A 27,403-nucleotide genomic window follows, 5' to 3' on the forward strand; every position below is an offset into this window, starting at 1 on the left:
TGGCTGTGTCCACACTCAGCCTTATTTATCTTAATTTGAATGAATAACCAAGGAGGAGAAAGAAGTAGATGAATGATATATAAAGTTTTACAATGAACTTGTTGGACAGTGATATGCTAAATTAATTCTGCTTCTGAAGGAAGATAAGCCCCTGCCTATACCTCCCAGGAATATGAAAGGACAGACTAAGAAAGGTCCCCATCACAAGCATGGCAGTGTAGAGCTACTCCCCAAGCAAAGGATTTGGCTGAGAAATATGTAAGGTTTTGGCTGACACTCCAGTAAATATCTATTGCCAGGAATTCTAGCCTTGAGATAGCTATAAGTTTTGTTGCTTTTTTTTCCCCCCAGAACGCCAACCAGGCACCTCGATGGCCAGTTCTAATCCTGTCCCTTCAAGTTCAGCTGGGATCAGCAAGGAGCTGATTGATCTCCAACCCCTCATTCAATTCCCAGAAGAAGTGGCCAGCATCCTGACAGAACAGGAACAGAACATTTACCGCAAGGTCCTGCCCATGGACTACCTTTGTTTCTTAACCCGGGACTTGAGTTCCCCTGAATGCCAGAGATCCCTGCCCCATCTCAAAGCATCCATCTCGGAATCCATCCTCACTGCTCAGAGGGGAGAGCACAATGCCCTTGAGGACCTCGTGATGAGATTTAATGAGGTAAGGAACCACGTGGATGTTTCTGTATTTGAGCCACCGTGTATGATTTTTAAGTGTATATCTTGTTGCGGATTTGTCTCTAATATCGTTTCCCCTGTGTCTTGCCACTGCCGTGATCGCCAGGTTTTCCCCCCAGGCCCTGAGATTGCAACCACACTTCCCTCTCTCTTCTCACTGCACCCTAGCTGCCTGTAAGTCTCATCATGTCTACAAACATTTCAAACCCTCTACTCCTCATCTACGCATCCCCAACAGTGTTTCTGTGTCTGAGTTGTGAGCTTTGACAGCATGAAGCCTGGCCACACCTATCTAGATACCTCCCCTCTGACCATCAGCACCTCTCAGAAGCTTAAAAGACCAACATGCCTGGGGCTCCTCATCCAAGGAAGCCTGGAGGTAGTTTCTGGGGAGTGTGAATCACCCCACTCCTTTCTCTACATCCCACCAACATCTTCAGTCCCCCAAAGTCACTTTAAAGCCTCTGAGAAATGCCAAAAGCCAGGTCTAAAGAGCATTAAGTGTGACTAGAGTTTGGAAATATTGAAGGCAGAACTTTTGTATGGTATCCAGGGACGGGTCGAGGGTGGGAAGCCAATGACTGGCATCTCTATGGCTTAGGTCAAAGGGGAAGTGACAGGAAAGAGAAGCAGGTCTTGGTCTTAAAGGACCCTTCTCTCTCCATACTGTGCCCCACACTCATCATTTTCTTTTTATTGTTCTACTTATAATAATTTTAATTTCTTTTGTCCTGATTACTAAGTTCCTAATTTTTAATGTTGCACTATGGCTTCTTGGTTGGTTGAATTTTACAAATAGCACACTTGTAAGCTTCATCTAATGCTAATTCTCATTATGGGTCATGTATATCACTGGTTGACCAAGAGTCAATCAGGCTTTGTTATGTGTGCCCTTCCTAACTTGTGCCCTCAGTCTGCAGCCTCCATAGCTTGCCAGCAAAGACCCCAGCGATGGTAGTAAATATCATTGATCAGGAGGAAGCCCAGTGGACAAAGACGGCGTTAGAGGCTGAGCCCACCCAGCTCCATGTCCAGGCACCATTCCCGAACACCATCCCTCTGAAAGAATCCTGGACCCCCAGGCCTGGCAGGTTCATGGTGCCCATCTTACGCGCACCACTTGCTCTCTCCTCGCAGCAACCTTGGGGAACAGGTTTCCCATCCTAAAGAGGGAAAGCAAGGTGCAAAGACAGTGGTGACTCAGGTTACACAGGGCATGGGTGGCTGTGGTGAGATCCAAACCCATATACGCTGGGCTTTCACGTCTATGGTTTCCTGCCCATCACCAGCACTGAGGGAGATGCTTGCTACAGCTGAAGATTTCTCTCCCACCCCAAACTAAGATGGAATCACTGGGAGTTCACAGGAGAGCTTGCAAACCACACTGGTCCAACATTTTTTTTTTTTTTTTTTTTTTACAATTAATCTCCTGGTGTTCTTGATTTTTCTTACTGATAAAAATGGACGGGAAAATGAAAGTTCCTGTAAACAGAGTTTCACTGTTTTGAAGTTTCCAGTTCTCTCTCATCTTTAAGACCCTATTCTTGTCTTTTTTTTTTTTTTTTTTAATTAGACCTTAACTCACAAGTGAATTACCAGAAGTTTTTACATCTAGTTTTAAATCAAACTTGGACTTTTTCCATCACTGCCACAGCCTTGGGAGTCAATAATGAGCCAGTGATCCCCCAATGCAAAGCAGAAATAGAGATGGGGCGCCCACAGCTGATGTGAGGTATGCTTTGGGTTAGCTCTGAAAATAGTTTAGCGGCAACTTCAGAATGTAAACAAGATTTCTGGTAAAACACTTTAAACTGCTTAGGAGAAGAGAGTGTTTTCAAGTATCCTCAAGCACCTATTTCCGTACAAACCATGGGCAAACTGATTAAAACTTCAGCCTGTACCGTCAGTCATCAACGGCAGAATCCAAGGGATTTCTACCCCCCAGGGTGGGTGTAACTGATTCTGATCACTTTATACTGAAGGGTGGAAAGGCTGTGTTACATTCAAAGGGAAGGACACAAGAATGGCATTCACCTACTTACAAGGCACCGCTTCCAGATTAGTGTGGCTTTCCACAAAGAAATGAAAGGACACTGAGAGGAGTGGGGAAGTGACAGGTGGATTCTGGAGGGCACTGGCTAGTCAGCCTAGATGAACTGATGAGGTGTAGATTCAGTGAGATTCCCTGACTGAAAAAATAAGGTGGAGAGAAATTAAAAACACACTGGATACCGACCTCTGCCACCCCCAACACACACACACACACACACACACACGCACACGCACACACACACACACACACGCACACGCATGCACACACACGCACACACACACATATACAGGCACACATACTACATATGTATACACATATGCACATGACCATGTGCATACACCACACAAAAAGGAAAGGAAATCCCATCTATTTAGTGCGTGTCTGGACTGGATATTTTTCACATTGTTTTTGGACCTTACTCCTTTTACAGCTGTCATGATCCCTGTCTTGCAGATGAAGAAAATGAAACTTAGACAACAAAATAATTAGCGATGGTATTCTTATTTATAGGATTGATGTAAGAGTTGAAGGGCTGAGGCGGTTGGGGATCCCCGTGAGAACAGCAGCCCTTGCCATTGCGTGAAGGACCACTGATGCATTCCAAAGTTGTTAGGCGAAAAGAAAAGTGATGAGAGATGGGGTATTTGCATAGTCCCCAAGCAACTTTCCACTACTCAGCTATTAAAAACAAAGGAATCTTGAAGTTTGCAGGCAAATGGGTGGAACTAAAAAAGATCATCTTGAGTGGGGTAACCCAGACCCAGAAAGACACGCATGGTATATACTCACTTAGAAGTGCATACATATTCTTTTGTGCCCTCGCTTATCCCGCTTTAAAGGGGTGTGATGTCACCTCTATGTGTTCTTGCCACTGAAGCAACCCTGAATCTAGCAGTGGGGAAATATCAGGCATACCCAGGTTGAGGGACAGACAATGCCTTGGAATGTGTCAAGGTCATGAAAGGTAAAAAAAATTTGAGCTCTCAGCACTGGAGGGGAGACTTTACTGGTATGTGTTGTGTCGAATTCTAGTGAATACTGGACTTGGGTGGGGGGTTGTGTGGAGGAAAGTGAGGGGAAAATAGCAAAACCCTAGTAAGGCATACAATTGAATTAATTATTATGTTAATGCCTATGTCTTAGCTTTCATAGTTGTGTTATGATTATGAACAATATTAGCATCCAGCAAAAATGGGAGAAAAATATGTGGGAACTACGTACTATTTCTTCAGCATTCTGTAAATCTAAAACTATTTCAAAATAAGTTTTTAAAAAACACAATGAGCTCAGAAAGGCCGAGTCACTTGTCCGAGGTCACACAGTAGCTAAGTGGGTATCAGACCCTGGGTTTGTCTATAGTCTTTCTTTCCTTACTGCTTTTCTGTTTTTTAAATTAGGAAGCCAACTTTCTGCTAAATCTAGAAGTGCTGATTCAGAATGTAATTAGCCTCCATCTCTTTCCGTGTTTTCCCCTAAATCTCTTGTGCATTTATCCTTTTTTATTATCTCTATTTCTATTTTTTTTTTATCTAATTTTCTATTAGACTCTTGCAACCAGTCCCCGGTTTATCCATTCATTTATGCACAATCACAATGATAGGCCAGACATATACAGGCCAATTTTAAAATAAGAAATTAACAATATTTCACCATGGAACTTAACACCATTAACCCAAGGGTTTTTGTCAAAAATTAGGAATATTTCTGTCCTTAGCACATCATAGAACCCTGAAGAGGAGGAAGATAAAGGTAGCCATAGCAGAGTACTCGGGCCCGGGGAGAGGTAGATGGGTCCGTTTATTCAGCACATCTAAGGGGCAAGCTGGTTGGTGGATGTGCTCTAAGGAAAGTAAATAAGAGACTGCAGCTGCCAGAAACTACCAGGGCCAGACACAAATAACTACCAAAAAAGGCAGCAAGTGCATGCAGCGTGAGTGAGTGCCTTAGACAGTGCAGTCGGGTCGTGGGGCAGGAGGGGGGCTGAGGTGGGAGACCGCAGTCCCTTCTGCAGTCTCCCCCTCTAGAGTCTGGGGCTGGGCCCTGAGCGATAGACGATGCAGGGGGAGAAGCTGTGGGACAGGAGGGACATTCGGACCGGAAGACAACCCACCACACGTTTTCTGTCCTGGCGTAGCGAGGCAGCTTGCTCTTGAGTGCCGGTAAAACATTATGAGCTAGATGTTTCCCACATCCCAGCAACTCTGTACATATGGACTTATCTGTAGTGAGGGAAAGGGAAGAAAATTCCTGATGCAGTATTGCATAATGTTTGTTCTGAGGAAAGTATGGCTAAAATGCAGCTCCGAAACAGCTGGAAAGGTTTTTGCTGACGTGAAGAAAGGCCAGGAGATAAATCACAGCGTTTCTTCTCAGGCCCAGCCCCCATCTCTGTAAGACTAAGGTAAAGCGCACATTAGGCGCATACCTGGCCCTGTCTTTCTCCTTGAGAAAACCCAGAGGGGCGGTCCTTAAGCAGGCAGGCATCAGATCTATACGGAACTCAGCCCTGCATGCTTGGTCTGAGAGACAGATCTTTCTGGACCTTCTTAGGCTGAACCTATCCCTCAGGCCATAATCTCGACCTTAAGCTCCCAGAAGCCAGTGTTCCTCCTCTCCCTGTGGATGAGCTGCCTTGCTTCCTGCCCACACACGAAGCCTCTTTCTCCGAGAGTCTCCAATTATACTCTTTTCTCTACCTTTTTCTTCCTTTGCCCTGCTTCTGCCGCTAGCCCACATTCTCTTTGATCTTGCTTTTTATTTTTTATTCCCCTTACAATAAATTCCCAAGCCATTTTCCCTTTCTAGAAGAGACAGAGGTATTTCCCCCTGTGCCTTCTTTACCACAGAGATCATAAGCAGCTGGAGGACAGACTGAATTGCCCCTTACTTTCCCCTTCTCCCCTTCTCAGCACACACATACTGATGCACAGGGTGGTGGGGAGGGAGCTTCCTAGGGTCACAGTGCCCAGTCTTTACTCCCCAAACCTTCTCTCCTGTAATACGGTCTCTGCCCTTGTGTGGTGTTCAGCTGTGACGGCTGCCTTGCAGAATCTGTTCCCAAAGTGATTTTTGGACCCCACAGCCTGTCACTGCCTGGCAACGGTCTCTTCCATGTCACAGATAGTTGCTATCTCTGCCTGGGTAGTTACATCCAGCTTCAGCCATTAACAGGGAAGTTGTTGGGCTTTTTTGTTGTTGTTGTTTTGTTTGTTTGTTTTTGTTTATTGAGTGGTTCTTGGCAAGGCCACTTTTCTGGGCTCCACTCTATACCAGCTGATATGGAGGCAGGTTCTAAGTCCTGTATGGAACCCGAAACCTTTCGGGACTCCAGAAGCCTCTAGACCCCAGCTGTGTTTGCCCATGTGTGGCTAACTGTCATTCACCAACCTGCTTCTCTCAGCCACATAAACTTGGTGGCCAAGCCCAAGACTCTGTTCTTGCTTATTCCTTCTATCTGGTAGATGTCATCATCTGCATCAGTTCAGCCATTAAAAAGCCATTTGTTTATTTTTTTAAAAAGGGTACATCCTTATTCCTTGGAAGAAAATAAGCAAGAAAAATTAGCCATGCTTCTAGAGAAAAATAGTTTGCGCTGAAAGCCCGCTCCTTGAACAGCTCCCCGATTCCTTGTGTACTTCCCAAGTGACAGCCTTCACTACAGCAGATTCTGTCACCCAGAAGTTGGCCTCGTTGGCACTGCAGACAGACAACTTCTCCAGAAAGCAGAATATAGAACATGGGGTGGTGGTGAGGTATGGCCCTTCACTTGAAATGTTTTTGGAAAAAGAGCTCTGAACTGTGCTGAGAAATGTTTCCTATCAAAGACTTTACCCGTTTTGTCAAAGCAGGCAGCTGAGCAAACCTCCTGCTGTACAAACTGTCTTCTTCAAATGAATACACATGTAGGCAAAGAGGCTGGTAAAGACGACGCTTGAAGTCAAATTGAAACTCACTGGAAAACCTATTTTCTCCTTGACAGAAACATGCCTCCCAGGGGCCCATGTCTCCCCAAGAGTGCCCTTCTCCCCAAGAGCAGTGTTGATTGGGTGTGGTAGAACTCATCCGTAATCCCAGCTACTTAGGAGGTTGAAACAGGAGAAACCACTTGAGCCCAAGAGTCTGAGGACAGTCCCAGCAATGCGCCAAGACACCATCTAAAAACAAACTACTGAGGGACATTTAGGCTGTTTCCAGATTCTGGCTATTATGAATAAGGCTGCTATGAACATGGTGGAACATATGTCCTTGTTGTGTGGTGGACCATTTTCTGGGTATACTCCAAGGAATGGAAAAGCTGGATCTTGAGGAAGCACTATTCCCAGTTTTCTGAGAAAGCGCCAGAGAGATTTCCAAAGTGGTTGTACAAGTTTGCATTCCCACCAGCAATGAAGGAGTGTTTCTCTTTCTCCACATCCTCGCCAGCATGTGGTGTCACTTGAATTTTTATCTTAGTTATTCTGATGGGTGTAAGATGGAATCTCAGAGTAATTTTGATTTACATTTCTCTGATTACTAGAGACATTAAGAATTTCTTTAAGTGTTTCTCAGCCATTCCTCTGTCAAAGAATGGATAAAGAAACTGTGGTACATTTACACAATGGAATACTACTCAGCTATTAAAAACAAGGAAATCCCGAAATTTGTGGACAAATGGATGGAACTAGAAATGATCATACTGAGTGAGTTAACCCAAAAGCAGAAAGACTCACATGGGATACACTCACTTATAATTGGACACTAGTCCAAAAGGCATGTCCCATGAAAGTCTTCACTTACCAGGAGATTGAGATAGATGTGAGGACATCCTACTGGGACTCTAGGTAAGAAAAATATAGGAGAATGGGGAAATAGAATGATCCAGAGGGTCCTAGAAACCTACAAGAAAAACATCGTGATGGGTGGATAGGGGCCCAAGGGCGTCTGTTCAAACTATTGCACTAACCAAGGACAATACAAGTAATAAGCATCGAACCCCTACTCTGATCTACCCAATGGACAGGACATTCTCCACAGTTATATGGAGAGCGGGGACTGACTCTGACATGAACTCTGGTGCCCCATATTTGACCACTTCGCCTTGGTGCGGAGGTCTGATGGCACTCAAAGAAAGAATAAACAGGCTACCAAAATGAGACTTGATAGCCTATAACCATATAGTGGGGGAGGAGATCCCCCTCGGTCATAACCTAGTGGAGGGGAATAGGGTGAAAGCGGGAAGGGAGGAACGGGAGGATGCAAGTGATGGGATAACAATTTAGATGTAATCTGAATAAATTAATAAAGACAAACAAACACAGTGGACAATGATAGCACAGAGGCCCAGCCTGCTGTGCAGCATTCTAAGAGAAAGCTTACCTGTTAGTGGTTATCTATCCTGGAGCAAGCTGAAAGCAAATCTTACGTACAGTAGTAGCCTTTAATAGTGGCTGGGATGGCACATTGTCACTTGGGGGCAGCTTTAGAGACCAGCTGCCTGTGTTTAATTCGCCGTGCCCAGTCATCTTATCCGGAACTAACTACCAAATCCCTCACCTTTTCTATCTTAGAGATTGAATTTAGGGCCTCATGCGTGCAAAGCAAACCACTGAGCTACAGTCCTTGTCCTGGATCCCTCCTCTCTATAGGGGGTAATATGTTAGTTAGCTTTGTGTTGCTGTGGTCAAATACCTGAGACGTGTAATTCCAGGCAATAGGTCTTATTTGGGGCCCTAGCTTCAGAGGGTTTGGCCCGCAGTCATCTAGCTCTGCCTCTGCATCCAGACTGGGATGGTACCTCATAGCAATGGGAACATCATAGCAGACTGAGCCATCATAGCAACGAGAACATGTTCATCATCATGGCAGCCAGGAGGCAAAGAGGAGATGCCAACACATGTAGGCTCTCTTCTTTTTCCTTTTCTTTCCCACGTAGGCCGTCCAGAGTAGACCTTCCCCTGGTAGGCAAACCTTTCAGCAAACAGCCTAACTGACACACCTACAAGTTACTAGGTGACTCTCAGCCCAATCAAGCTGAACCATCACAGGTGGTAATAGCACCTGGCCCAGTGAGACGGTGCGAGGAAAGCACCAAGCAGAGAGCAAAGGCACAGGAGTCATTCAGTGTTAGAAGAAAATAAGTAAATAAACCCACTAATAAAATAGCTAATTTTTTTCCAAAATAACTACTGATAACAAATTCCACTCTAACTTTATTTTTATGTTCACCAGCCACTTAACAAGGGAGAAAATAGGCTTAGACTAGATAGCTGTGTACTAGACTTAGACTAGATAGATGTGTACCCTGGGAGCTAGGATGGGAACCCGGGTGTCCTGGCTTCCTGAGCCATGTTCTGGGTAGAATGCTGGATATACTGTGCACTGGAAAAGCCTTATGTCCGAACCGTGTTGCCTTCCTCTGAAGGAAACCGTTTTCTCCCCCAAGAGGATTCAGAACATCTCTCTGACTTCAGCACCCTATTGGCTTCAGCCCTAGCCTCCTTTTCTGACACTGAAAATATAATGCCTCCTTCCCACTGGCAGACCCACGGGAGGGACCTTGTGAGGGCCTGCTTTCTACTGCTTAAACAGTGCAGGAACACTTCAATCCTGGGACCAGTAGACAGAAGAAACGGTGTCGGTGGAAATGAGAACTAGGCAAGAATTTTGACGTATGTTTTGTTACTATCATTATAATCAGAAATAGTAAAAGGGACTCAGAAGACACTGCAGCAGCCCCTCAAGGATATTGGTCCTTGGTGATCAGACAACCTTGATGGCCGTGAACATGGTGGGAAAGATCATCTAAGCTTCAGGCAGAGACTGGGCATCCGAGCCTCTCTGTGACTGTGTTAGCTGACCCTATTAGGATATTTAACCCAGCTCTTTGAAAAACCACTGTCTCAGAGATCTTTACTGCTCATGAAAGAGCCAAGGAGGAATGCATTTATGCTTTGCCAGGGATCTGCATTTGCCCAAAAGGTTTAAACAGCCATAAATCCAACTGTTGCCTCAATGCTTCTCGTGGACTTTTTTTTTTCTTTCTTTCTTTCTTTTTTTTTTGTGTGCCAGCCTATGCCTCAGCTGCCGCTTGGGGCACTAAGATGCGTTATAGTGCAATGCAGGCAAACGTGTTCCATTATGTCCTAACAATGCCTTAAAAGCATCTCAAATATGCCCAAAACAGAAGTATTGTCTCCTGCCTCTCAGTTCACATAGTACCTAGTGTTTTCTCCACTCCCTCACTACAGCCATCTTCCCCCGATATCCATCCTAGTTAACAGTGTCTCTCTCTTCCCAAGTGCTCAGGCCAATAGCCTAGGATTTGTCCTGGATCTACTGTTTTCCTCACCCCTCCACTATCTAAGCCATCAGTGGGTTCTATTTGTACTTCCTAAAAACATCTAGCACCTTAACCTAGACAGCTCTTTCCAATTCATCTGTCACCACCCTGGAGGCAGCCACCAATGCATCAGGTCTTTCCTGCTTTCCTGCTTGGCATGCACTATAATGTGCTCTCAACCCGGAAGCCAAAGCGGTAAGTTTGAAAGTGTAGGCATTGTGTTTCTTTGCTGAAAGTCCACCTAATGGCTCATGATCCTGCCTGAGCTTGCTTCCACTTGCCTTTAAATCCCAGCTTTATACTGCCCCACCCGTTGTCCCTCTGGCTCTGGTCTAGGCACATGGACTTTCAATTTCTTCCTTGAATATATTGCTCAAGTTTTTTCCACATAGCCTCTGTAGTTGGTGCTCTGTCTGTCTGAGGGCTGTTTCCCTGGGGTATGCCACACCTGTAGACTTCTCTTGATCAAATTTTATATCGAAGTTTAGGGACACCATTAACTTAGGTCGGGTTTTCTTCCTTCCCCTATCTCTTAGACTCCATGAACTTGTTCATGGCTATATCTCTCTTTCCTTACATAGTGTCAGACATATAGTACATGTTCAATAAATAAGGACTTAATAATTTAATAATTAATGATGCTGTTTGGTATTATCAATTAGTTATTGAAATGGATGCTGATAGAAATACAGAGACAATCAAGACATGCCTTTAAAAAAAATTAATTTATTTAGATTACCTCCCAATCACACTTGTATCTTCCTGTTCCCCCTCCATTCCTCTTTCACCCTATTCCCCTCCCCAGACCTGCGACAGAAGGGGACCTCCTCCCCAACCATATGATCACAGCCTATCAGGTCTCATCCAGATAGCCTGCTTCCCCTTCCTCTGAGTGCCACCAGGCCTCCCCACCAAGGGGAAGTAGTCAGATAAGGGGCACCAGAGTTCATATCAGAGTCAGTCCCCGCTCCCTACATGACTGTGGAGAATGTGCTGTCCATTGGCTAGATCTGAAAATGGGGTCTAGGTCTACTGCATGCATTGTCCTTGGTTGGTAAAGCAGTTTGTGCAGGCCCCCCTGGGTCCAGATCTGCCAGCCTTGATGGTCTTCTTGTAGGGTTCCTGGACCCTCTGGGTCTTTGTGTCTCCCCATTCTCCCTTACCATTCTCATCTGGCATCCCAATAGCAAGTCCTATCCCAGTATGGATGTCCTCTGAGAGTCTTCACTCAGCAGGGGAATAGGACAGATGCTGGGACATGCTTTTTTTTTCCTCAAAGGAATTTACACTCTAGTTCAAGGCACATAAAGTCTAAAATATTGAACAAACATATGCATGGATGAAAAAAACAGTGCCAAACACTGACAGTTATGAGCGAGGTGGTGACAAGCAAGCTGTCTGTGTTAGTGGAGAGCTCCATTGTGAAGCCTGGCCATGCACCTGGGTTCCAAATCCTTCTCACTGTGAGACACTGGGCAAGTCACTGCCATGTTGACTGGTTTTGGGATCACAGAGGAGACACAGCTTTGGGAATGCAGGTGAGGACCCTTCCAGAGAGGTTAAACTAAGAAGGGAAAACCTACCCTGACTCTATGTGACACTATCCCATGGGCTAGAGTACCAGATGGAGTCAAAAGGGGAATGGAGAACGCTAGTTGAGTACCAGTGCCTATTTCTCTCTGCCTTGTGACTGTGGAGGCAGCGTGACAAGAGGCCCCATGTTCCCACCTTCCAGTCTTCCATCTTGATGGACTTTAATCTGTAAGCAAAAGTAGTCCCCCTTCTGTCAGTTATTTGATCCCATAAATCAGAGTAATAACTGGCACAGCAAGCAAATGACATAATTTCAGCTTCTGTTTCTCACCTCAAAAAAGTGATAATTTTATCAATTTTACATGGTTCATGGGACACTTAATGTACATAGAAGCATAGGGTGGGTTCTCAGTAAATGACAGCCAGAGTGATTCATGCCAAGTGAGAGAGACAAAGACTGTGTGCGTGAGAGTCAGAGCGAGTCACAAGGTGCATTTCCCTTGAGCATGTCCCCCTGTGCAGTGCTTCGGAGGGTAGGAAGGTGGGTAGGAAGGGAGGGGGCTTTCCCAGGCGCAGTGTTACCTCAGCTTCCAGGAGGTTTGAGGGCCATGAATGCCATCATTCATCAAATGTACTTTCTCACGAGCTTTCGCTGAGGACTCCAAGCCCACCGTCATCTAACACATGTTTCCCTAAAGTGAGAGACTCATGAAAAGGCTTCCTAAATCTAAATTACATGAATAATGATATGCAAAGAAAATTATCCTATCAAAAAGAAAGGGGGATTGGTTAATAGGACAACTATTTGAGGATATCTGATTTTTAGCGATAGTACAAAATTATATTTGTCAGTATAGAATGACTATAATATTTTAATGAAAGAGAAAGATTACAGACTAAATTTGATTCAATTTTTTGTTTTTATTCAATTTTTAAGATATGCTGTTTCTGAATGTATAGCTAGATATGCAGTCACACAGACAGTAAAAATTTGCCAAAAGTTTAGCAATTATTCTCTTTTAAACTTTTTTCTTTACATTTTATTTCATGCTTATGAATGCTCGCTCGCATATGTGTTTGTACACCACATGGACAGAAGTGTGTGTCCACAGAGGCCAGAAGAAGGTGTTACATGCCATGGACTTGGAGTTACAGATGGTTCTGAACCACCATGTGTGTCCTGGGAATCGAACCTAGGTCCTCTTGACCATGTCTTTCCAGCCCCACGATTGCTCTTTTGGGGGTGGAGGACTGGCAGTACTACACATACTATTTACCCTCTTTTTAGCTTAACATTTTTCATTGTATATAGCACTGTTACATAAGGATATTTCCATGCATGCATATACTGTATGTTGAGACTATACCCTGTAATCCCCTAGCCTCCCACTTGTTCCTCTCCTCTTTGTCCTGTTTGTTCCCCCAGTTTGGCTTCTACTTACCTGTCATGTATATACATACATTGGCTTCATGTATTTACATAAAACTTAGGAAACACATAGGAGAGAATGTACATGATAGTTGCCTTTCTGGGACTAGTGTAGTTCACTTGATAAGATTGTCTTCAGTTGCATCCATCCTCCTGCATAGGTAGTGCGTGTGGTTTTCTACGAGGACTAGAGTCTGAAACACCATCCATGTGAGATAACTATTTAGTCACTGGTCCACAGCCCCAGTCTCTTCATCAGTTTCTCAATGATGATGATGATGGAGACAATAGCGAGGGAGCTACAAGTTGATACTGTGCCCTGCGCTGAGTCACAACAAATAAACACTTTGCATTTAAATTTTTTAAAAATTATTTTGAGAGCGTAATAAAATTGCATCATCTCTGCTTTCCCTCCTCCACTTCCAAGCCTTCCCATACACCCCTCCATGCTCTCTTTCAAACCCACATTTTTTCAGGGCTGACCATTTAGTATTGGGTAACCAGCTGCTGTGCTCTTCCCTGGGGAAGACTGTTTCTCTGGCTCTCTTTGTTTAGGGGTTGAAGCCTCAAGGACTTTCCTCTGTCCACGTTAGCATTGCCTCTTGGTGCTGTCCTTGTTCAGCTTATGTTTAAGCAGCTCTATTGGTGAGATTTTATGGGTGTCGCTTCTAACATTACTAGGAGAACCAATCTCACAGCAAATTCCCTGATTCTCTGGCTCTTAAAATCTTTCCATCCCTCCTCTGTGATGTTCCCTGAGCCTTAGGTGCAAGAGTTGTTTTGTAAATGTAGCCATGATTGATTAACTGTGGCTTTCTGTCATGGTCTTTGTTGCAAAAAGATTTTTGTTGTTTGTTTTTGTTTTGTTTTTGACAAGTGGTGAGAGCTATACTTCTTGGGTGTAAGAAAATTGTTTGGACCATAGTTGGGCATTGTGCTGCTTTGGTAAAGTGGTGCTTTGTGGGCTTTCCTTCAAGATCCATGACTTCCATAGTCCTGGGTAGTTGGGTAGGTTTCCAGTGCCAGGCATGATTTCCCCCTTGTTGAGTGGGTCTTAAGTCCAACTAAAGAGCTATTGATTACCACCAAGGTATGTGTGCAGCAACTAAAGCATAAACCACACTGCGAGCAAACAATGAGAAGGAAATTCTTGGTTGGTTTTCCCCTCATTGTTATGTCAGGGTCCACAAGGACTCTCCCAGTTGAACATTTCACAAAATGCTCTGCTGGACCAGTGCTGGGAAGCCCTGTGGATAGGAAGGAGGCAGGACTAGTTAGTCCTTGAGGCCTTTCTTGCCAAAGCAGCCTGCATTCAAGTCCCTTGAGAAGCAGGGAAGTAGCAAGGAGAGAGTGGAGCATTCCACTGGAGGTCAGAGCAGGACAGATGCCAAGGAGAATGAGGTCTGCATCCTTCTTGTCCTGGCTCATGGGTCTGGCCACGTGAGCTTACAAAGTGAGAACTTAATCCCATTGTTCAAATTCCATAAGCCTCAGACAATTGCAAGTTTTATTCCTTCTCAGCACCCCTCTTGCTTCAAAAGTGATACAGACGTGAAAACTATGTGTACCTTACCTCATTAGGGTGGATATAAAAAGCATGCAAGCTGGATACAACCGAGACATTTGTCAACCTAAATGCTGTACTCTTCTTCCCTTTCTCCAGGGGCCCACAGCAACTGTCATGACTTCCCCCACAACAAGACACCCCAATCCATATTACAGAACTATGAAGGGAATGAGGGAGACAGACAGGGCCAGTTTTACTCAGATGTGAGGCTTCACCGTGGTCAGGAATGGGTATAAACATTTCAGCATCTGTAGGTTGGGCGTGGAGAAGTTGAATTATTTTGACTTTGGCTAGGAAAGTTAGCCATTCCACCTAAGAACAAGTGGCCTTAGGAGGGATGAGCATCTTGAACTACAGCTCCCTGGAGTCCATGGAGTCTGGCTGCAGAGCTGGGATTAAGCTCATGACTTGGATTAGAAGTCTGGCCTAGATCAAACCAAATTCATCCCACCGCCTGTTTTGGGGCAGCCTAAAAACCAAGAGCCCATTTTTGAGGGGCAGTCAAGGGCAAGAAAGGAATCTGCCGGGAGAAGAAGGTTGGAAATGATGTAACACAGTATTCCTATATGAATTTCTCAAAAATTTCAATATCTTTTTTTGAGGCAGGTTAAAATTACAGAAAACTAGTTGCAGTATTCATAAATAAAATCTTATTTATTGTTCACACTGCAGTGGTAGAAGAGAGTACTTTTAAAAAAAAAACAAATGGTTTACAAATATAAAATACTTGTCAAAAAAAGTGGGCCAACCCCTGACCCAAGCTATCCAGTAGTCTTTTTTTTTACAAGTGTAAGATTCTGTGAGGGAAGAAATTTTGGCCCTTTGGATAAGTACTCTCAATTCATTTCTGTTGCTGTGACAGATATCCCAGAGAAAAGCAACATAGAGGAAAAAAGGGTTCATGTGGCTTAAAATTCCAACAGAGAAGTCACTGAGGCAAGACCTTGAGACAGCTAATCTACTTGTAGGTTTCTAGGACCCTCTGGATCCTTCTACTTTGCTATTCCCCCATGCTTCTCTCATCTAGAGTCCCAATAGGATGTTCTCCCCTCTTTCCCAGTTTCCTGGTAAGTGAAGGCTTTCGTGGGACATGCCCCTTGGGCTAGTATGCAGATATAAGTGAGTATATACCATTTGAGTCTTTCTGCTTCTGGATTAACTCACTCATGATGATAATTTCTAGCTCAATCCATTTATCCACAAATTTCGGGAATTCCTTGTTTTTAATAGCTGAGTAGTATTCCATAGTGTATATGTACCACAGTTTCTTTATCCATTCTTCTACTGAGGGACACTTAGGCTGTTTCCATGTTCTGGCTATTATGAATAAGGCTGCTATGAACATGGTTGAGCAAATTTTCTTGTGTAATCCCCCTCAGGAACAGTCATAGGGGAGGGGAATAAGGGGAAATGGGAGGAAGGGAAGAATGGGAGGATACAAGGGATGGGATAACCATTGAGATGTAACAAGAATAAATTAAAAAAAAAAAAAAAAGACAGCTAATCACACCATATTCAAGAGCAGAGAAAACATGCTGCCTGCTTGTTTGCTTGCTCAGCAGGCTTTCTTCACTTCTCTACAGTTCAGGGCCAAGCCTAGGGAATGATGCTGCCCACAGCAAGCTGGGTAATTAACAGTCAAGAGAATCCCCCACAGACATGCCTAACAGCTCAATCTAATCTAGATAATTATTAACCGTCATAGTAGGAGATCATCGTCATCATCTGCAGTATTGAGAAATAATCATATTGTGGTGGAGAAGGTGGAGTGAGAGTGCCTTTGCAGATCAGGAAGGTGTTTGGGGTGTGGGATAATAAGACATAAATTTGTCTGTGGCAGGAAAAATAAAAGCAGAAAAGCTTTTCTGTTCTTGATGAGCAGATAATATTCATAATATCTGCTTTATTTTATATCCCCGTTAAACATATCTGTTGTCATATCTCTCAGCAGGAGGGGATTTTCTAAATGTTCTTGTTTATAAATGTGCAGAAGATTTTTGCACATAAAATCATGCTTTTGTTGGCCAAAGAGAGTGAACACTTGCTGGTTCTCTGGCAGAACTAACAAAAATACTGAAGCGTATTTATACTCAGGGGCCAAGATGCATTTCAAAATGACTCTGCTCAGATACATGAGCAACCTTCCTCTTCTGCCTCCACTGGCCTCCCAAACCTTGTCAGAGCCTTTCCTCCGAAGTGTGCCCCCTGCAAGTGTGTTAGCTGACACTCTCGTAAACACGAACAGGCTTCCCTGCTGGAATGCTCCGCTGATTGCTCACCAACCACTGGGGGAGGCAAGCACCTAAATCTACTGAAAATATTTCACAAAGTTGGATATTTTAAATACATTTTTATTGCACTTTACAGTGTGATTTTTATCAACATCTTGTAACAGTCACAAAATATTTGTTTCTCACATTTTTTTAAGTGTAATGGTATTCAGGACTGAATACAAACCACACACAGGAGTATAGTCATGAGTCTTACTTTATGCAAAACAAGAGACTCGTATTATGACATAATCACATAATTTCCTTCTTACCTTTCCTCCCTCCAAGACTTCCTGTATTCCTTTTCTTGCTCCCTTTCAAATCCATGGTCTCTTTTTGCATTAATTTTTGCTATATACATATATGTTTATTTGTATGTGATTCTAAATATATAAATATAACCTGTTCCATCTGTACACTGTTATTTACATGTATGATTTTAGGGCTGACCATTTGGTATTAGATAACCAATTGGTGTGTTCTTCCCTGGGGAAGGCTATTTCTCCTGCTCTCAGCATTTCTTAGTTCCCAGTAGGGTTTTTGTTGTTGTTTTTGTTGGTTTTGCTTTTGTTTTTCGTGTACGTGTCTGTGTGTGTGTGTGTGTGTGTGTGTGTGTGTGTGTGTGTGTGTACACAGTTAAAGCCCAGTGGACTTTCCTGTATCCACTTTAGTATGTCTATTGGTGTTGTCCTTGTCCAGCTGTGTTTAGGCAGTCATGTTGGTGAGACTTTATGGGTATGCCTTCTGACAGTCCTAGGAGACAATCTCATGCCAATTCCTTGATCCTCTGGCTTTTAGAATCTTTCCATCCCCTCTTCCCTGAGCCTTAGGTGCAGGAGTTGCTTTCTAAATGTAGCCATTGGGATTGGACTCTACAACTTTGCATTTTGATTGGTTGTGGTTTTTCTGTAATGGTCTCCATCTGTTGCAAAGAGAAGTTTCCTAGAGGAGGAGTGAGGACCACGCTTATCTGTGGGTATGAGGACAAATATTTAGAATGTAGTTAGGGATTATACTGGTTTTAGTAAAGTGGTGCTTGCACTTCTCCTGTAATATGCATGACTTCACTAGCCCTGGGTGGTTGGCCAGATTTCCATAGAAGCCATCAAGATTTGGGAGAAACAAAGACCACATGTTGAGAAATGCAACACACTTTTGTGGGCTCTTTGAATGACTGACAACGTGCTCCAAATATCAGTGTTGGTTCCACTGCCTGTAGCTGGATCTGCAGAGTACAGAAACTGGACTGAACGCTTCTTCAACAGTCTTCCTCCATGACGCCTTTCAAATGCTTAAAAAAAAATAAACAAACACGCAAACAGAAAACCTCAGCAGCTTTATCTACAGTCAGTGTGTATTGGAAGTTGAAAATATAATTGGTAGCATGAATAGAAATATCTACTGTATAATAAAAACATATCAAAAACATGTGTCATTTCCTTTACCTTCTCTGCTTCTTCTAGCCAAGACGGCCACTCCCCTGTTCCAGTGCTTCTGCAGTGCTTTGTAAGGTGGCTTTGTCATTTGACAGCCCAGCAGTAATGAATGATACATTACTGTACATCCCCATGAGCATTTGCTGCTGCTACAAACCTCAACTTCTTTTTCTATAAACAGGATAGTTATTAACTGTAGTATTATTATAAAGATATTTTAAAAGCCAGCATATGCAGAAGTGTTTGGTAATATATAGAGTGCCGTAACCAACCAAACACTGTATATGATAGTGCTCGTGTAAAATGTGTTTCCCACAAAAGCCAAGTGTTACACTACATTTCCCCCTACATCTTAGCAAAGTGAGTTATCCCAAGGCTAAAGCAGAAAGTGGGTTTGTCTTAGATGCATTCAGGAGTTTGTATTGGCTATCATTCTTTTTTAACTTTTACAGAAACATAAGTGACCAAGACATAAATCATCAAGTATGAATCGGTTTTGTAAAGAAAAATGAGCCCGTGTGAGGGAAGTCGGCAGGAACGGAGTCAGCACAATAGTCAGTATGACATGATACAAAGACATTGGCGCAGAACCAACCAGGCATCGAGGATGCCCACAGCACCAATAAAAGTCTTTCCAATATGACTGTCTGTGGTAGGGTGGGTGATATGAAAGAGGCAAGCCAGCCAAAGGTTATCTCCTCCATACCGTAAGGAGCTCATATTCCGTATATTACAGAGATGGTGACACATAGGAACACTTGTAGCTCTTTTAGCATGTGCTTGGCTAATCCCTTGGTCTCCCATCTGAGAAGGCATAAAAACAGCTAATATTCCAGGAGAATGGGCATACCCAGCCAAGTCTTGGTTCCTAATACCATTCTCTCATATAAGGAACCTAAGCTCTTTAAAGGAAGGCTGAATCTGGTACTGAGACACAAAATATTCAGAATGAGCCTAGAGCCTCTGGAAGTAGCAGGCAGTAAGGAAGTGCTCACGTAGAAACACAGTGATGGGGACTCATCCAAGAGACTCAGCAGACAGCTGAAAGAGCTCCCCGTGGCTAAAGCTGCAGCAATCTGGAGCAAAGTAAAAGCACTGGGTATAGCTCACAGTATAAAATAAAGAGGAATAGAAAGATCCCTGATATCTTTGTTTAGAACACTTTACCCCACTGGTGGGGGCGGGGATCCTCTTTGACAAATTTCAGTTTAATCTTGAAATATTTGATAAGATATATTCATTGAAACCTGTTGGGTTTTGAACTTAATGAGCCTTTCGTGAAATATTTATTATGAACCTTTTATTGCTTCTCACTAAGATACCCAAAGAAAAAGATGATCGTAGGTATCAGAGGGATCGTCTGTTTCTAAGACTGAGAGAAATATGGAGAAGGAGTTGTGTTGTTTTGTTTTTTTTTTTAAGACAGTAGATCACCATTTCAAACACCAGGCATGAAACCAAAGCCTTTTTCTCCTGCCAAGTTAAAGACAAACTCCAGCTTGGCTGTCATTTGTCGTTTCAAATGTTACTTAGTTGTTTTCCCTTTCACCTTAACGAATAAGAACAAATAACATCAACTTTCAAAGGGTGTTTAATGAGGCTGTTTAATGTTTGTTTCAAATAACTGCCATGTGCAGAACAGTGGGACCTTTTACTGGCTTAATTTCCTATGGCAAGCATATAAGTGATGCCATTAAAGCCCGTGTAACAAATTACTCATCGCTCGCTGCCTACTGAGCTTCCTATAAGATTCTAGCAACATGTGTTACATTTGGATCTAGGAAGGTCTGTGCCAGCCTGAGCCAGGAACTCCACCACCACCCTGTAGAAACCAGAACTCCTCCATAGTCCCCTACATCTCACATCCCTCTTGCCCATCTTCTTATCCTGGGTGGTACTTGGAATCTGTACCCAGTATTCCTCCCTAAGTTACCTGGCCATTTGTACTTGGCGACAGCCTGAGGACAGCCTGGCTAAAGTCAGCATAGGCAGGGCAGGAATAGGCAGTTACTGTAGCATTTGTCCACTGGCTTGTTTTTTACAGTAACTGTTTCCCATCACAGAGGCAGCCGGAAACCTCGCCTCCAAGTCAAGTCTATTTGCTGCACCCATTTAGCACCTTCACTAAGTACTCTGTCCTCCCTTCAGGTTTCTCTTCATGATTCTTGCCTCGTTGATAAAATGAAATAGACTTAACAGTGCATGCTAGTGGCCCTAACTCACCTCATAACCATACTGACTACATTTAGTTGAGTGCTTAGAGCTGGTACCGTGCTCTGTGCTTCACCGCGCCATGATACGCTGCCACAGCCTCCCCACCACCCTAGCTAGAGTCCTGCCCACACTGCAGATGGAAAGCTGCAACTCAAGAACTCACCAGGCATCTGGTAAATGGGAGATCAGTTGTAGGAGTCAGCAGAGGATGTCCACCTCCAGAGCTCCTGCACAGAGTGACATGTCAGGAGGATGACAGCTCTGTTGCATACTCTGCTCCCAACTGTGACCCTCTTCTTTACACTGAGTATGGTTCCCATCAGTCCATCCTGAATATTTATCTATACCAGCATCTCTCCTGGACTCCTGGGACATGTGACATGTTTTTTCTATGCAGCTAAACATGAAGGAACATTTTACAGTTTTATGTAGACATTACTATATTGGATCCAGCTACTTGTTTACAGGCGGCTTGACCACCTAACCTACCACTGCGTGCATATGTTTGTGGCTCCAGAGGTTGAGGCCAGAGTGTCATACATGCTAAGCACATCTGTACCACTGAGCTAAATACCACTCTCTGAATAAGATAGAGAGTTCTTTAAGTTGCAATAAACTTGTTGTCTCTTAGTTTCTGATGTGCCCGATTCACATTTTGGAACCAAAATGTAATAATCAGGGACACCTTGATTCCTAAAGCTGTTTCATCCGTGGCATCATAATTCTACCTAAAATCTCATGTGGACTTGCTAAGTTGCTGGATATAGACCTCCATAAAGAGATACAAACAGACTGGAGTGTGTGTCTCAGTTCCCAGAGTGTTCTTCCAGCGTGCGATCCTGGATTTAATCCTCAAGCCAGCGTGTTGTGATTCATCCCAGCACACAAGAGATGCAGGCAGAAGGATCAAGGTTCAAGGTTCATCTTTGGCTATATAGCAAGGTCAATATGGAATATATGATATCTCTATTTCACACACAAAAAAGGAATAGAATAAAACAAAGATGTGAAGCCAGGCAGTGGTGACGCACACCTTTAATCCCAGCACTCGGGAGGCAGAGGCAGGCAGATCGCTGTGAATTCGAGGCCAGCCTGGTCTACAAAGTGAGTCCAGGACAGCCAAGGCCACACAGAGAAACCCTGTCTTGAAAAACCCAAAAAACAAAACAAAAAACAAAGATGTGAGGGTGTGCCTTCCTTCCTCCTGGACTGTCCACCTTGTATGCTAAAAGGGGTAATGGGGAGAAGAAGACTTGGACCCCATGTTTGGCTGCCTTTCCCAGGAACAGAGCACAAAGCAAAACAGGCTAAGACTAGCCACAGCACGGGAGGGCAGAAGACTTATTAGTCTCTAGTTTGAAATGGTTTCAGGTGATGGGAAGGACAGGAAGCCCCAGATCTTTGTGTAAGTCCTTTCCACTAACCAGCTGTTTCGGGCTTTAACAAAGGGAACTTATTGGCCTTTATTTTCATTTCCTATAAATAATAAAATGGCAGCCCCAAACTGTTGGTGTCTTACTCATGTTTCCTTCTACTTACGAAGGGAGAAAAAAGTATTTTGAGGAAGCTTTCAAAAGTCATAGAGTAAAAAGGACTAGAATCTTGCAAACAAGAAAGTAGATGCCACTATCTACACAAGCTGCACAGTTGGGCAGATCTTCCTGAAAACTTAGGAAACGGGGGAGGGCAAGATGATGGGTAACATTGTACTCATCATTGAGAAACAAAGAGAATGGAAAGGAAGGAAAAGAATGAGAGAAAGGAGTAAGGAAGCATGCCAGGTCAGAGAGTGGAGCTCTCCTCCTAGGGTTCCTGGAGACGTGTGTCCTGTGGTTCATGGGTGGTGTCTTCTAGGCAGAAGCATTTACAGGACAAATCTCCCTTGTGCTGTGTCTTGTGCTGAGCCTTCACAGAGGACACAGTTCCAAGCATGACTCTGGGCACTTGGCGCACTGATGCAGGCCTGCCCCGGTGTGCTGCTTGATGACAGTCTTTCTTGGCCAAGGGATGAAGTCTAGAATGGATGCCTGGCGTGAACCTTCGAGCATCTTCCTGGAATTCCATATGCATTAGCCAGAGTCTTGACAAGCATGATATGTTCCAGGCAGCTTAATATTGATAGCCCTAGCAAGTCCTTTTACATGCTAAAACAATCTAGATTTATAAAAGCCACCCCTCTCACTAGCTTTCCCGTTTCCTGGCCACTGTTGTCTTGAAGCCAAGGAGATGAATTTTTATGGTAATCCATAGTAAGGTGAGGAGGGAAGAGACATCATTTCCTACTGTATAAAATGCTATATTGTTGTAATTTTTTTTCAAGCATACATCAGTTTCTGTACTAAAGCTTAAACTCGGGGCCTGGTGATAGGGAGAGGAAAAAAAATGAAATGAAAGATCATTGCATGGAAACACATTTGAAAACACTTTCTGTTTAACACATGAAGCATAGGCCAGTCTTGTCACTTTGATGTTATTCCACGGATGGTTGAATGACTAAAGAAAAGGGCACGGAAAGCAGGATCTGGCAAGGGTGCAGCGGCAGATGCTACCTGGACACCTCACCTAGGGAGCAACACACTGTGGCTTCTTTAAACCTCTCTGCTCTAAGTAGGGCAGCACCCTGCACCCTTGAGCAGACTCAGGTGTACCTCTGGGTCCCTGACAGCTAGAATTACATTTGTCAGAGGCAGGCTGCCAAAGATGATGCTTCTCATCCAGCCGCGCTGGAAACGGGCTCTTGCTGCTTTTATCAGCATTTTGAGGAAGTGTCTGGAATACCACCTACTTGTTCATTCAGTCATTCACCCAGAAATGCCCATTGGGTGCTATGCATTGTTTTAGGCTCCAGGGATCCTGTAGTAAAAGCCGAACAAGATGCTGACCATTGTGGAGCTCACATTTTAGTTAGACAAAGACAGGATAAGTTGCAAAATTACACAGAGTGATAAGTATTGGGCAAGACCTGGAAGACACCGCCTGCTCAGATAATAAGGATTCCTATTTCGAGCTGAAAAGGGTCTCTATCACCTGCCCTCTGTCATGTGCTGTCTGGGGTGATGCAGTAAGCAGATCCCGGTTTCATCCACCACTTTCCAGCAGCAGGACATCATCTAAGCCTGGTCACGGGGAATGTCAGACAGAAAAGGCTGGTGACCATCCTACAGAATGAAAGGCCTCGAGGCTTTGAAATTACATGAGGACATGAAACAGAGGGGATGATGGGAGGACTTTAGGTTGAAAGAGACCAAAGAGACCTGAAAATAAAACGCAACTACTATTTGCAGCGGCGGCAGCAGCAGCAGCAGCAGCAGCATTTAAAAGCTCACTGGGCATGTGGCCTCCTCGGCACACATCTCACTCTCTGAGGAGTCATGATTCTCATTTGAACAAGACCCCCAGCCACTCCTGCACACATCTAGGTCCAGGGCCCTACACACAGAACTTCATCAGAATAACTCAGAAAACCCTTATCAGGACAATTTCTACGCCCTGATCTGTTGACCTACATCGGCAGAACTGCAGACTCTACAGCATGAAGTATAAGCCTGGATGTGTTTTAACATCTTTCCCAAGTGGCTCTTTTGTGTGCTACATTTAAGAATCCTGGGTCTCCAGATGGTATTGCCATTTGTAAAATCATCCAAAGTCATTCTAGCCAGACGTCAGAATTCAGGCTGAGAGCCACATTAGTTGTCACCACGACTCCTGCTTTGAGCACCAGTCCATGACTCCAAACTAATACTGCAACACAGTTGTGGAATGTAAGTAAATATTGCTGGCTCGTGTTTCAGGAGTTTTCTAGAATGTTTAAGTGGATTTGAAAAAATACTTTTTAAAGGATTGTTTATTCAAACATCATTCTCTTTCCAATCCTTGTTTGGCATAGCGTTTAATCAGATTTGCAGTGGTGAGGGTTCGTTTTAAGGTTGCATGTTTCTTTTCTTCCAGGGCATGTAAACCAGCACATCTGGCTTTTATCGTTACAATACTAAAACAAGTCCATTGATTCTTAGGAAATTTAGGCCAGATTTTGTATGCCGCAGGTGTTGGATGTATTTAATAGAAGGCTGGATCTACTTATTTGTAGTTTAAAGGTTAAAAAAAACTATGCATACCAATTTCATCTCTGCAAAGTGCTTAACTAAACATTTACATTTTTACTACATCGCCATTTCGTAGTTAGGCTTTTATGAAAATATGTAATTTTCAGATATTCTTCATTTTATATACTTAACTCTCATCCATCTGTAGCAAAATTTGCTTTTGTTTTTTTCTTAACACCTAGAGATTTGCCTGTGGTTTATCTTGGCAGGACCCTTTACTAGGAAAAATATAAACAGAATCTGAAGCCTGATCTAAGCACAATGTGGGCATGTTCCACACCTGTGTATAGAAATGATGTCATCTAGCTGAGAGCTCAGAAGAACACTACATAGCCAGCAAGGAATATGCAACAAGTCACTTGAAAGTTGCCCTTACAGATGTAAAGAAACAGCATATGACATGTAGCCACCTCTCCAACACTTAGAAATTCTTGACCATGCAGCTATTAAGATTAGCGAAAGTAAAAAAAAATTAAAATTAAAATTAAAAAAAAAAAAAAAAAAAAGATTAGCGAAAGTTTTCTTGCTGGGCTTCCAGGGATAGAAAGCACTTTTATATTGTTTCTTTTCAACTTGTTATTCTGCTCATAACCTACCTTTAAACTGAAGACAAGGAAAGGAGACTAAGAAATTGTATTGTGTAGTTAGTAAACACTAGAGCTGAGCCAGCACCCCTGGACTCTTCACTGCACCTGGGACAGAATGCCCGCCCAGTCAGCAAGCCCAAACTGCTATCTTTGGTTGTTTGGGTTTGGCCTGACGGTTGGTTTTCGTTTTGATTTTTGTTGCTTAGTTGTCTTGTTTTTTCACTGATAGATGTCATCTTCTAATACTTCAATATTGTGTTTGATTTTTTGTTTTGTTTTGTTCTTTGTCTGTTTCTGTCATCTATACTCTAAACATTTCCCATGAAAATATTTTTTCAACATGATTGCTTGAACCAGGTATAAATACGTCTTTACCCTTGAGGCTAATATTCACTTCTCTCTACAAGGAAATCAAGGCTGGTGTGTGGCTTCTCCACACTTTCTTGTCAGGCTGTGTAAACCCTTAAATTGTCAGGCACTGTAAAGGACTCCTGCCCTGTCCCAGTGGGTCCACCACTTTCACAAGAGCTGCCAGCAAGCCCCTAATCTTTGATTGACTTCCCTGAGGAAAACAAACAGGCTTTCAACTGCCCTTTCAGTCCTGCAGATGATGGCCCCAATTCTCCAGAACAAATCTCCTTCCTTAGCTGCCAGTCTAAAGCTCACCTCAGTCCCACCTAAGACCAAGGATTTGCCAGACTCAATCCTCGCTCTCCACATAACTGTGGAGAATGTCCTGTCCATTGGCTAGATCAGAGTAGGGGTTCAATGTTTACTGCTTGTATTGTCCTTGGTTAGTGCAGTAGTTTGAGCAGCCCCCCTGTGCCCCGATCCACCCATCACGATGTTCTTCTTGTCGGATTCTAGGACCCTCTAGATCCTTCTATTTCCCCATTCTCCTGTATTTCTCTTACCTAGAGTCCCAGTAGGATGTCCTCACATCTATCCCAATCTCCTGGTAAGTGAAAACTTTCATGGGACATGCATTTTGGGCTAGTGCCCAATTATAAATAAGTATTTCCCATTTGAGTCTTTCTGCTTCTGGGTTAACTCACTCAGTATGATCATTTCTAGTTCTATCCATTTGTCCACAAATTTCTGGATTTCCTTGTTTTTAACAGCTGAGCAGTATTCCATTGTGTAAATGTGCCATAGTTTCTTTATCATTCTTCAACTGAGCGACATTTAGTTTGACTCTGACATGAACTCTGGTGCCCCATATTTGACCACTTCCCCTTGGTTGGGAGGCCTGGTGGCACTCAAAGAAAGAATAAGCAGGCTACCAAGATGAGACTTAATAGCCTACGGCCACATAGTCGGGGAGGAGGTCCCCTCGGTCATAGACCTAGGGGAGGGGAATAGGGTGAAAGCAGGAGGAAGGGAGGAACGGGAAGATACAAATGATGAAATAACAATTGAGAATCTGAATAAATTAATAAAATAAAATAAAAATACCAAGGATTTGCGTCTCTGTAGCTCTTAACCTTGAGGGTGTCCACTGAGCCCCTGATTGCCTGTGGGTGCTGCCAGCTGTGCCCTCCCATTCTGAAGCAGAGCCTAAGCCGGAGGTTCTCAGGCCCTTCTTGCTTTGGTCCCTCATGTGATCCTGTTTTCCCTGGAGCATCCCTTCTACAGTTCTGTCCTATCTCCATCCTTGCTCACCCTCTTTCTCCCATGGCCCAGTCTGCAGGGCACAGCTGGCATTTCTCTCCAGCTGGAGCTAGAAGCAGAAGTTGAAGCACCAGTACACCTGAAGTCTTGCAGACAGGTCTGTTGCTATAGCGGCCTCTTGGATCTCTCTCTCTCTCTCTCTCTCTCTCTCTCTCTCTCTCTCTCTCTCTCTCTCTCTCTCTCTCACACACACACACACACACACACACACACACACGCACCATCAGACTGTTGAGAGATGTTGTGTCCTGTCAGGTCCTGAGCAGGGTACTCTTTTTTACATTGCCCACTGTCCTAGGCTGTTGCCCAGGCATTGTCACTAACTCAAGTTGGTTATCTGTAGCAGTTGCTGCCATTCTCAACCCCAACCCTTTTCTTGCCACCATCAGATCTTCCTGGCGTGCTTCTCCCAGCTGAGTCTATTTCTGAGTACCCACAGCGGGAAGGCAGGCGCATCACAGCTTCTTCACACAGAAACCCAGCAGGCTATGCCTATAGGATGCTCAGAGGTTAGGAGACCTGGAGCCTAGGCCCAGC

General features: G+C 43.8%; 1 protein-coding gene across 1 annotated transcript in view; it reads left to right on the forward strand.

The window, feature by feature from the left end:
- Nucleotides 1–27,403, forward strand: part of LOC127189536 (1-phosphatidylinositol 4,5-bisphosphate phosphodiesterase epsilon-1-like) — a 201,474-nt gene that overhangs the window by 68,961 nt on the left and 105,110 nt on the right. The window contains exon 3 of the mRNA XM_051146421.1: nucleotides 352–668. Within this exon, the coding sequence (XP_051002378.1) occupies nucleotides 352–668 (317 nt within the window). The remainder of the gene's footprint in view (nucleotides 1–351; nucleotides 669–27,403) is intronic.

Source organism: Acomys russatus, chromosome 5, assembly GCF_903995435.1.
Source record: "Acomys russatus chromosome 5, mAcoRus1.1, whole genome shotgun sequence".
Classification (NCBI taxonomy): Eukaryota; Metazoa; Chordata; class Mammalia; order Rodentia; family Muridae; genus Acomys; species Acomys russatus.